The following is a 12,062-nucleotide window of genomic DNA, read 5'->3' on the forward strand; positions in this document are numbered from 1 at the left end:
GAGCGTGAGTGAGGGAGATGTTGGGGTGAAGGTGGGGTTGCGTGTGAGGGGGGAGTTGGGGGTGAAGGAGGGGGTTGGGGGAGAAGGAGAGAGGGCGTGGCGGGGGTGAGAAGGAGTAGGGGCGAAGAGTGAGGTAGAGGTTGGGGTGAAGGAGGAGGGGCGTGTGAGAAGGAGGGGTTGCATGAGTGAGGGAGCGGGGGGTGAAGGAGAGGCGATGTGAGGGGGTGGGAAGGAGAGGGGGCGTGAGTGAGGGTGGGGTTAGAAGGAGTGGGGGCGTGGGTGAGGGGGGTGGAGAAGGGAGGGCGTGAGTGGAGGGGTGTAGAAAGAGTGGGGGCGTGAGTTGAGGGGGGAGAAGGAGAGGGGTGTGTGTGAGGGGGGAGAAGGAGAGGGAGCGTGAGTGGAAGGGGGGAGAAGGAGTGGGGGGCATGAGTGAGGGGGGTGGAGAAGGAGAGGGGGGCATGAGTGAGGGGGGTGGAGAAGGAGACGGGGTATGAGTGAGGGTGGGGGAGAAGGAGACGGGGTATGAGTGAGGGTGGGGGAGAAGGAGAGGGGGCGTGAGTGGAGGGTTGCTAAGGAGAGGGGTCGTGAGTGGAGGGGGGTAGAAGGAGAGGGGGCGTGAGTGAGGGGGGTAGAGAAGGAGAGGGGGCGTGAGTGAGGGGGGTAGAGAAGGAGAGGGGGCGTGAGTGAGGGGGGTGGAGAAGGAGAGGGGGCGTGAGTGAGGGGGTGGAGAGGAGAGTGGGTGTGTGTGAGGGTGGGGGAGAAGGAGAGGGACATGAGTGGAGGTGGGGGAGAAGGAGGGGAGGTAGAAGGATAGAGGCTGTGAGTCGGGGTGGGGGAGAAGGAGAGGGGGCATGAGTGAGGGGGGTAGAAGGATAGAGGCTGAGAGTGAGGGTCGGGCAGAAGGATGGGGACGTGAGTGGAGGTGGGGGAGAAGGAGAGGGGTCGTGAGTGAGGGGGGTAGAAGAAGGGGGGCAGAAGGAGGGGGGTCGTGAGTGAGGGGGAGAAGCAGAGGGAGAGTGTGTGTGTGTATATGTGTGTATCTATCTACGTGTTAGAGAGCGGTGACATAGTGTGTGTTTGTGTGGGTATGTGTTTTCAATGCAAGTATATTCTTCCTTAAGTAAAGACACTGTCTGTCTGCAGTAGCCCAGATGTAGTTTCACCAGGGCCCTTTGCAGTCGTTGTGAGACATCCTTGTTTCATATTCTAATCGTATTGCAATAAAGGTGACGTTCCATTTTCCTTTTTCATGACTTGCTGGATTAGGTAGAAGAGCTTAGTGAAACCTATTGGAAGTGGCCTTTCTCCGTGAAGGTTGGGAAATCCTTTCATAAGTGTGATTTGGACCTGTAAAAAGGTTACTGAAATTGTCCACATACTGCTTGCATCTTTAAGCGACACCACAGTGATTTTTCGGAGTGTTTAGCTGAATGCACTTCAGATGGTTAGCAGCATGACTAAGACCTTAATACTGATTCTCTGCCATTCCCAACCCTGTCTGTGCTGAGGAGATTGAGACTCACGACTAACCTCAGCTCTCTCTTTACAGATACTGTACTACGCAGTTCTCGGTGTAACACCACGCTACAATAAGACCTCATCAAGCTTTTCTTTAAATGAGGATAGCTTACCCCATGTGATCAATCCAGTCGAAGCCAAACTGGGTAAGAACCTTCAGCTATGACAGCGATGGTTCACATTTTGACTGTGTAATCAGTCTCATCTCATATTAAGTCAGTCTGGAACTCGTTGTCTGTTAGGGCAGTTGAAGCTGATTTGATGGTAATTTTCAAAAGGGAATTGAATTACTATTTGAAAAGTAACATTTTTCTGGACTGTGATGAAAGAGCTGAGGAAGTGAGATGAACTATTTCACACCTTCAGAGAGCTGGTACAGGGGCAGTGAGCCAAATGGCGTCTGTGGCTCTGTGACTTACCTGCTGTTAATACACAGCTTTGGTTGTTTTGGTTGCAGGTTTCCAGTATTTACACTTTTCACTTTGTTTATTTCTTATTGGCTGAAAAAATCAGTGTACAAACCAACACTGTATTATGTTGTATGTCAATTCCATCTGACATGAGTTTTATCAAACCAAACATCAACCCCTGTAGAGTGAGTGATTGGTGCCTGTTCTCAAAGTGAATGTAAATTTCTATGTCATCATTTTTATTGGTTAGTTACCAGATAGAGAAACTTGCTATGAGAATTCTTGACAGGCAGCTATGTCTCTTGACTGTCACAAGACTCCTGTTGATCTATGTGTGTGGCAACACTCTCACACTGAGAGTCGGGAAACAGCCCTTGCTGCCTGGAAGCTGTTGCATCAGTGTGTCAGAATCACGGCTAAAACACAACCTGGGATACCTAGCAGTAATTTGCTGAGATTTACTACTTAGCATCACTGGGTTGTTTGTTGTGAAAGGGAAGAATTGTTGCCATCTGCTTCAGAAATCACTTGGTGTTGTCACCGCCGTGGCTGCTGTTGTGGAGGGGCTGTAACTGCAACAGCAGGATTTTCAGTATTTGCTTAGAAAAATGGAATTCCTGGTTTCTTGGTGAGCACTACCTGAAGTTTCTAACATCGTATTGGTCAAAATTTTGGGTTGTTGGATTTATGCAGGGCACTTCCTGTAGTGCCTTTTGTATTTGTCATTGCCACTGACTCCTAGACTGGTTTGGGCACTTTCCTCATTTACCCTCCCTATCTGATTGTACTGGGTTCTGAGGTTGAAGCATGAAGCAGATTGCTTGCTCCTTATGAAAATGGTTATAATCTATGATATAACTGAGTTACAGATGTTGTGTGGCTTACATAGAAATGGGAAAGAGAGATAACTAGGGTGAAAACACTCTGAGCTTGGTTACATAAGAGCAGTATTGCTGGCACACAGCCTTGATTTGTAGCTGAGTTAACAAATTATGTAAATTAGTACAGAATGACATTTAGTGTAATTGAATTCAATGGAGATGTAGAGCCTGCACAGAATAAATGAGTTCACATCCCTTGTGTAAACTGTCTTTGCTGCCCGGATACATGTCAAGCATTTTATCTAAAGCAACTGCTGTGTTTTAAGAGAAGAAAAAACTCTTTGAGCAACATATTCCACATGCAGTAATTCCAACCCCAGTTTGGATATGCTAACTGTGTGTTTTGCCCTGGTGGCAAGGCTGGGCATATCAGGCCCTCTCCTCTTCAGTAGAAGGCTGTTCAGCCCCTCTAATTTATTCTGACATTCAGAGAGATTGTGTCTGTTATTCAACCTAACTCTGTTCAACCTCTTTGACTCCATTTTCTTTTATACCTTTGTCAAAAATCACAACTAAGAAAAATACATCCAGAATATGGCAAACAAATTCTCAAATACTACCAAAATCTTGGTCCACAAATCAATGTCTCCAAAACAATGGTCATGATTTAGCCAGCACTAGGCACCCTCTGTACGGTATTAGATGCATGGGTTTTTAACAGACCGCTATACCCTTGTTGACTTAGGTGACTCAAGGCTTTCAGACGCAAACAGTGGCATGGTGGCTCAGTGGTTAGCACTGCTGCCTCCCAGCGTTAAGGATCTGGGTTCAGTTCCACCCTCAGGCGACTATGTGGAGTTTGCAAGTTCTCCCCCATTTCTGCCTGTGTTTCCTCCGGGTGCTTCAGTTTCTTCCCACAGCCCAAAGATGTGCAGGCTAGGTGGATTGGCCATGCTAAATTGCCCGTCGTGTTCAGGGGTGTGTAGATTAAGTGGGTTACCAGAGTATTGGCATGGGTGGGGTACTCTGAGGGTCGGTGTGGACTTGTTGGGCTGAAGGGCCTGTTTCCACACTATAAGGATTCTATGATCTACGATCTATGAAACTCTTGCAAGAGTTTCATTGTAAATCTACAATTTAGCACAAGCACCTTCCTTCTGTAATCTTTCCCTCTCCAGAAGCCAACTCCCCACTGCACCAGAACCTAACTTTTTTTTGTAAACCCTCCAAAAATCACCCAATTAAATAACTCCATAATTAATTGAATTTTTAAAAATTTTCTAACCAACCTGTTGTTATACTGGAGGACGTGGGACTTGGACTTTGGCTAATGGTCCAGAGACAGGGACACTACCATTGCATCAATAGCACAGTTGATTAGTCTTGTGCCTGGTGGGATATCGAGCGAATCACATCAGAGGCTTTTCATTTCAGTGATCAGGCTCTGCTTGTTAGCCGTTTACAGGGACCATGGTCTTTCAAGAGACAATCAAACAAGCCTGCAGCTTCTGGTCAGTGTCCTGTGCATCCCTGCTGGAAGCTTTCAGTGAATATCAAATACAAAAGAGCAGGTAATGGCTTAGTCATATTATCAACAGACTATTAATCCAGAAATGCAGCTAATGTTCTGGTGGGGAACCTGGTTTCAAATTCTGCCACAGCAGATGGTGGAATTTAAATTCAGTAAAGAAGCTGGAATTAAGGGTCTGATGATGATCATGAAACCATTATTAATTGTCCGAAATGCCCATCTGAATTCACTAATCTCCTTCAGGGAAAGAAATCTGTCGTGTATAGCTGGCCTGGCCTACATGTGTCTCCAGACCCACAGCAACGTGGTTGACTCTTAACTGCCTTCTAGGCAGTCGTGGATAAACAGTAAATGCTGACCTAGCCAGAGATACCTCCATCCCATGAGTGAATAAAAATGCTTCGTAATGATGTCTTGCATTATTCAATATGCAGACAGGCACTGTTTCAGGTTGGACAGTCAGGCCGATAAACGGGGAAGCTGTGTGAAATCTATGAAACTAAAAACAAAATGCTGCTTACAGTCTGAACTAAAAACAGAGCAGGAAAATTTCAGCTTGTCTAGCATAGCCTATGGAGAGAGAAACAAAGTTCATGTTTCAGTTTAATATGACTCTTCTGTACTGCAGCACTTTATTTTGACTGTAAACATGTATTCTGTTTCTCTCCTCTCAGATGCTACCAGACCTTCTGAGCTTTTTTTATCCCAGCTCTTTTATTCCTTAAAATTAAATTCAGTCTCTGGATAGAACCTGGTGACACAGCTGTGATGGGAGGAATGTCCTGGTACTCAAATTCCACAATTCTGTCTCACCATTAGAGTAAATGTTTTGATTCAAACACAAATTGCCAATGTTTGTCTTTGGTACCGTTCTCTTGAATAATAGACTTTCACCAGATTGACTGTCTCAATTTCATTCACAACCCACATTCTCATCTTTGTGCCAATGTGCCCACTGACATTTGCCAGTTTTGTTCTCACCTGCTCTAAATCTCTAGAAGAACATCATGGCTTAAGCTGTTGGTGCTGCAGTCACCTCCAAATAAGCTTGCATGTTGGTGTAATGTTCAACAATTACTATCTGACTATTGCTGGTGGCTTTGTGGATATTACTCCACTGCCAGACAAAGCTCATTAATAAATTGAGAGAGATAATGGGAACTGCAGATGCTGGAGATTCCAAGATAATAAAATGTGAGGCTGGACGAACACAGCAGGCCAAGCAGCATCTCAGGAGCACAAAAGCTGACGTTTCGGGCCTAGACCCTTCATCAGAGAGCTCTCTGATGAAGGGTCTAGGCCCGAAACGTCAGCTTTTGTGCTCCTGAGATGCTGCTTGGCCTGCTGTGTTCGTCCAGCCTCACATTTTATTATCTCATTAATAAATTGATTGGAGTTGGGAAAGAATGAATCACGTGTAAACCACGACCTTCGGAATCTTGAGACTACGTTATGCAACGTTGCAAAAGTAAACTGGCTGCTGGAGTTTTCATCCAAGCCAGAATGTGTTTTTGTTTTAAGAAAAAGAGAATTTGTACTTTTATGTGTATAACTTCTACAATTTCAGAATCTTAGCATGTTTCATAGTGATTTGTAGCCAATGATGCACTTTCAGGTGTGATCACTGTCGCATGTAGGGAAATATTTAATTCCTGAAACCATGCTTCAGTGTTTGTGTAAATTCAGAGGTCAAAGCTGCTAAGTGCCACTTGTGTGCACATCCTGTCATCTTCTAGTTGGATCTATATGTTATTCTCTATGCTGAACTTTGGAGTTGGGATAATAATGGGACATTGTATCTGAGTCTACAGACAAGTGGAGAATGACTCATTCTGGACTGAATTCTCATAAAGTGGACAGTGTAGAGGTAGCTTAACCGAGTATCTAACCCCATGCTGTACCTGTCCTGGGAGTGGAACCATTTCCACTCCCCCTCCCATTCTCTTGATGACATGTCCATCATGGGCCTCCTGCACTGCCACAATGATGCCACCCGAAGGTTGCAGGAACAGCAACTCATATTCCGCCTGGGAACCCTGCAGCCATATGGTATCAATGTGGACTTCACCAGTTTCAAAATCTCCCCTTCCCCTACTGCATCCCTCAACCAGCCCAGTTCGTCCCCTCCCCCCACTGCACCACACAACCAGCCCAGCTCTTCCCCCCCACCCACTGCATCCCAAAACCAGTCCAACCTGTCTCTGCCTCCCTAACCGGTTCTTCCTCTCACCCATCCCTTCCTCCCACCCCAAGCCGCACCCCCCGCTACCTACTAACCTCATCCCACCTCCTTGACCTGTCCGTCTTCCCTGGACTGACCTATCCCCTCCCTACCTCCCCACCTACACTCTCTCCACCTATCTTCTTTACTCTCCATCTTCGGTCCGCCTCCCCCTCTCTCCCTATTTATTCCAGTTCCCTCCCCCCATCCCCCTCTCTGATGAAGGGTCTAGGCCCGAAACGTCAGCTTTTGTGCTCCTGAGATGCTGCTTGGCCTGCTGTGTTCATCCAGCCTCACATTTTATTATCTTGGAATCTCCAGCATCTGCAGTTCCCATTATCTCTGATACTATTCCTGGTTTACCCCATATCCTTTGATTCATATATCCCAAGTATTATATCTGACTCCTCTTGAAATCATCGATAATAAAGTGTGGAGCTAGAGGGACACAGCAGGCCAGGCAGCATCAGAGGAGCAGGAAAACTGACGTTTCCAGTCGGGACGCTTCTTCAGAAAATGAAGAAGGATCCCGACCTGAAACATCAGCTTTCCTACTCCTCTGATGCTCCCTGGCCTGCAGCGTTCCTCGAGCCCCATGTTTTGTTATCTCAGACTCCAGCATCCGCATTTCTTACTATCTCCTCTTGAAATCATAATGTTTTGGCCGCAACTGCTTTCTGAGATGGTGTATTCCACAGACTCATCGCCTTCTGGGTGAAGAAATTTCTTCATCTTCAGTTATTAATGGTTTACAGTGTTCCTTGGACTGTGGCCCCTGGCTTTGGCTCTGGATTCCTCCATCATTGGCAACATCCTCCCTGCATCTATCCTGTCAAATCTTGTTAGAATTTTATAGGTATCTATGAGACTTCCTTCACCCCCACTTCATTCTTCTGATCCCTAATGAGTATAATCCTAATCAATTCAACTCCTTGTCATACATCAGTCCCACCATCCCAGGAATCAGTCTGGTAAACTTTCACTGTACTCCCTCTAAAGCAAGAATATCCTTTCTCAGATAACTATACCAAAATTGCATGCAGTATTCCAGCTGTGGTCTCACTAAGTCCCTATATAATTGCTACAAGACATCCCTGCCCCATACTCGAATCATTCTTCTACGAAGACCAGTGTGTGATTTGTCATCTTTACTGCCTGTTGCAACTGCATGCTCACCTTCAGCAACTGGTGTACAAGGTCACTCGGGCCTCGTTGCACATTCCCCTATCTTATTTTATAACCAATCAGATGATAATCTGCTCTGCTGTTTTTGCTAACAAACCGGATAACCTCCCACTTATCCACTTTATGCTTCATCTGCCCATTATCTCAGCTTGTTCAAATCACACTGAAACATTTCTGCATCTTCCTCACAGTTCACCCTCCCACCCAGATTTATGTCTTCTGCAAATTTGGTGATATTATTTAGCTCCTCCATCTAAGCCATGAATATATATTGAGAGTAGTTGTGGCCCTAGCGCTGATTTCTTCCAAATTGACTGCCCCCGAAAAAGACTGATTTATTCCCAATTTGTTACCTGTCTGCCAACCAATTCACTATCCATCTCAATAGACTAATCTAATCCCATGCTCTTTAGTTTTACACACTAAGCTCTTACTTGCAACTTTGTTGAAAACTTTCTGAAAGTCCAATAAACCACATCCACTGGCTCCCCTTCATCAACTCTGAGTTAAATCCTCAAAATATTCTAATAGATTTGTCAACCATGACTTCCCGTTTGCAAATCCATGCTGACTCTGTCTGATCCTGCCACTGTTTTCCAACTGCTCAGTTATTAAATCTTTTATAATGGCCTCTAGCATTTTACCACTACTAATGTCAGGCCAACTGGTCGATAACGACTGGCTTTTCTCCCTGTCTCCCGTCTTAAACAGAAGGGTTACCCTAGCTACCCTTCAATCTGTAGGAACTGTTCCAGACTCTCTGGGATCTTCGAAGATGGCCACTAACGCATCCACTATTTCTATGGCACTTTTTGTTGGGTACTGTGGATGTAGAATTGCCTTCTGTTTGCTTCCCTTCTTCCTTTCCATTCCTTCCCTTTCTTTCTTCCCCTTTGATTCTTCCTCTTAAATTCTTTCCTACTGACTGAGGAAAATGAATAGAAACCAATTTTCTTTGAGATGGAGAGATGCATATAACCAAATCCACCAGAAGCCTAAGAATGTGCTTTGAATATTAAAATGTAGTGGCTTTGAAGGAAAGGAAACTACAAATTATTAATGAAAGAGGATTTTGCCTGGGATGTGCACTATATTTTTAGGGAAGGCTAGAGTCAATGGTGAAGACAGGAAATCTACCAAACTCGCATGAAGCTCACTTTGTCTTTTTTTTGTTCCTAGGGTCCAATGTTGCTTCAAGCTATCCAGTTTTAAATTTTCTTCTTTACGTTCCTGAGTATTCTCATTCTCCACTGTATATCCGTGACCGGGATGGGTCTCCCATTGAATCAAACGCTTTCCACAGCTCCCGTTGGGGAGGAATCATGGTAATGACAGAATATCCTTGAAAGAAAAATATTCTAGTGTCTGTCAAGTTGTATTCCAACCAGTGTTTCACAAATATTCTGAAACGTGATAACTGTTCTTATGTAGCATATTGCAGCACGTATCGTGCACACAAGTTCCTACCATATGGTAAGGAGGCGAGTAAACAGTTTGTTTTATAGTGGTTAACTTAGAGAGAAATATTGGTTAGGATATCAAAAAAAACTGTCCTGGGGCATTGACTGACTGTTTTGAAGATTAAGTGAATGTTAGATAGGCCTGAGTCAAGTGTTAGATTGGATGGATGGCATTGCTAACACACGGTGTGAGTATCACTCTAGATTATAAATTCACATCCCTGTTTTCAAAGTAGTTTGGCAGTTTTAGTTACTTAGCTCTGAAGCACAGTGGGTTAGAGAACTGCAAAATTTATGAAAAAACACAGCAGAAAATGCTAAAATGAAACGGGAAGCCAAAAATTGTGTAAAATCCTTCAGTCAATTTGGGAGGAAAATTCCTCTGATTTGTGGGGTTATGCAATAGTGTCAGCATATTGCCGTTGTGAAGTGCGAACTTATCTGCTTTCTGTACCCAGGGATATTGGTTGCAGCCAGATAATCGTCTAGTTTCTGTTTGAACTGTTACTGTAAGTCCAGAGTCAGCAGTCATCCTGGCCTCTATTCAAGGGAAAACCCTAAAATGTACTGTAATGTATCCAAACAGAGAGCTTAAAACCTCTCATGGTCCCTAACCTGTCACGCTGAAGGCATCTGTCTGCGCAGATGTATTTAGCCCATCGAATTAAATCACTCCTAAGTTTATGTCTGTAAGCCCTTTGAAGCTAGGGATCAGTTTAGTTGATCAGTGTCAAATATTTTCTAAAGCCAATATCACCTAATAACTGCCCTTTAATCTTTACCTGTGGAAAATGGCAAGTTAGAGATGAACTGAAAATGTTCATTTTTCGTCAGCATTTGCTGTAACCTGTGGTTATTCAACTAATAAGTTGGAGACTTGCAGCTGTGAACCAACTGCTTTATATACCTCCTGCAAGCAAGTGAAAGTGCCTGAAGAAGGAATAAGAAGGAGCAACAAATCCTGACAAGCCAAAATTTTGATGGTATTAGGCAAGAACTTTCAAAAGTTGATTGAGCGAGGATGTTTGAAGATAAAGGGACGGCTGCAAAATAGGAAGCCTTCAGAAATGAGATGACAAGAGTCCAGGGATAGCATGTTCCTGTGAGGGTGAAGGGCAAGGCCAGTAGGAAATGCTGGATGACTCCTGCATGATGTATGAGGTGAGGGACGCCATTAGTGTCCCATCCAAATACGTCTGCAGGAAGTGCACCCAACTCTTGCTCCTCCAAGACCGTGTTAGGGAACTGGAGCGGGTGCTGGATGAACTTTGGATCATTCGGGAGGCAGAGTCAGTGATAGACAAGAGTTACAGGGGAGTAGTTACTCCTAAGCGTGAAGAAAGCTCGGTAACAGTTAGAAAGGGGAAAAAGCAGTCAGTGCAGGGATCCCCTGTGATCGTTCCCCTGAAAAACAAGTATACCGTTTTGGATACAGTTCGGGGGGACGACTTAGCAGGGGCATGCAGTAGGGTGCAGGTCTCTGGCACAGAATCTGTCCCTCTTGCACAGAAGGGAAGGGGGGATAGGAAGGGAGTGATGGTCATTGGACACTCAATAGTTAGAGGGACTGATAGAAGGTTTGCTGGGAACGAAAGAGACTCACGGTTGGTGTGTTGCCTCCCAGGTGCCAGGGTCCGTGATGTCTCGGATCGTGTCTTTGGGGTCCTGAAGGGAGAGGGTGACGAGCCCCAAGTCATAGTCCACATAGGCACCAACGACATAGATAGAAAGAGGGATAGGGATGTCAGGCAGGATTTCAGGGAGCTAGGGTGGAAGCTGAGAGCTAGAACAAACAGAGTGGTTATCTCTGGTTTGTTACCCGTGCCACGTGATAGTGAGGCAAAGAGCAGGGAGAGATTTCAGCTGAACACATGGCTGCAGGGATGGTGCAGGAGGGAGGGCTTCAGGTACATGGACAATTGGGGCTCATTCTGGGGAAGGTGGGACCTCTACAAACAGGACGGTCTCCACTTGAACCAGAGGGGCACTAATATCCTGGGTGGGAAATTTGCTAATGCTATTTGGGTGGATTTAAACTAGCTCAGAAGGGGGATGGAAACTGAGGTGTAGTCCTAGTACACAGGAGGATGAGAGTAGGGAGGACATGGACAGGACCTCTCTGTCACAGGAGTGTGCTGGCAGACAGCAAGCTGGGTTGAAGTGTGTCGACTTTAATGCCGGGAGTATCCGGAATAAGGTAGGTGAGCTTGCAGCTTGGATAGGTACCTGGGACTTCGATGTTGTGACCATTTCAGAGACATGGATAGAGCAGGGTCAGGAATGGATGTTGCAGGTTCCAGGGTTTAGATCTTTCATTAAGGTCAGGGAAGGTGGTAAAAGAGGGGGAGGTGTGGCTTTGTTAGTCAAGAACAGTATAACGGCGGCTGAAAGAAGTTTTGATGAGGACTTGTCTACTGAGGTTGCCAAGGAAGGTTTGTCGACTGAGTCAGTTTGGGTGGAAGTTAGGAACAGCAAGGGAGCAGTCACCTCATTGGGGGTTTTCTACAGACCCCCAAATAGCAGTTGGGAGATCAAAGAACTCATTGGCCGGCAGATTGTTGAAAAGTGCAAACGTATCAGGGTTGTTGTTATGGGTGACTTCAACTTTCCCAACATAGATTGGAACCTCCTTAGTGCAGATGGTTTGGATGGAACCGTTTTTGTCAGGTGTGTTCAGGAGGGATTCCTTACTCAGTATGTGGACAGGCGACGAGGGGGGAGGCCATTTTGGATTTGGTGCTCGGCGATGAGCCAGGACAGGTGTCAGATGTCACCGTGGGAGAACAGTTTGGCGACAGTGACCACAACAGCCTCACATTTACCATAGCCATGGAAAGGGAAAGGAGCAGTTACCAGGGGAAGATATTTAACTGGGGAAAAGGAAACTATGACGCTATCAGGCAGGAGTTGGGAAGT

The 12,062-nt window shown here is 45.6% G+C and overlaps 1 protein-coding gene across 1 annotated transcript in view; it reads left to right on the forward strand.

The window, feature by feature from the left end:
* Positions 1 to 12,062, forward strand: part of pigs (phosphatidylinositol glycan anchor biosynthesis, class S) — a 62,468-nt gene that overhangs the window by 35,173 nt on the left and 15,233 nt on the right. The window contains exons 7-8 of the mRNA XM_059655454.1: positions 1,550 to 1,664; positions 8,866 to 9,011. Coding sequence (XP_059511437.1) covers positions 1,550 to 1,664; positions 8,866 to 9,011 — 261 coding nt within the window. The remainder of the gene's footprint in view (positions 1 to 1,549; positions 1,665 to 8,865; positions 9,012 to 12,062) is intronic.

The sequence above is a fragment of the Stegostoma tigrinum genome, chromosome 27 (assembly GCF_030684315.1).
Source record: "Stegostoma tigrinum isolate sSteTig4 chromosome 27, sSteTig4.hap1, whole genome shotgun sequence".
Lineage (NCBI taxonomy): Eukaryota > Metazoa > Chordata > Chondrichthyes > Orectolobiformes > Stegostomatidae > Stegostoma > Stegostoma tigrinum.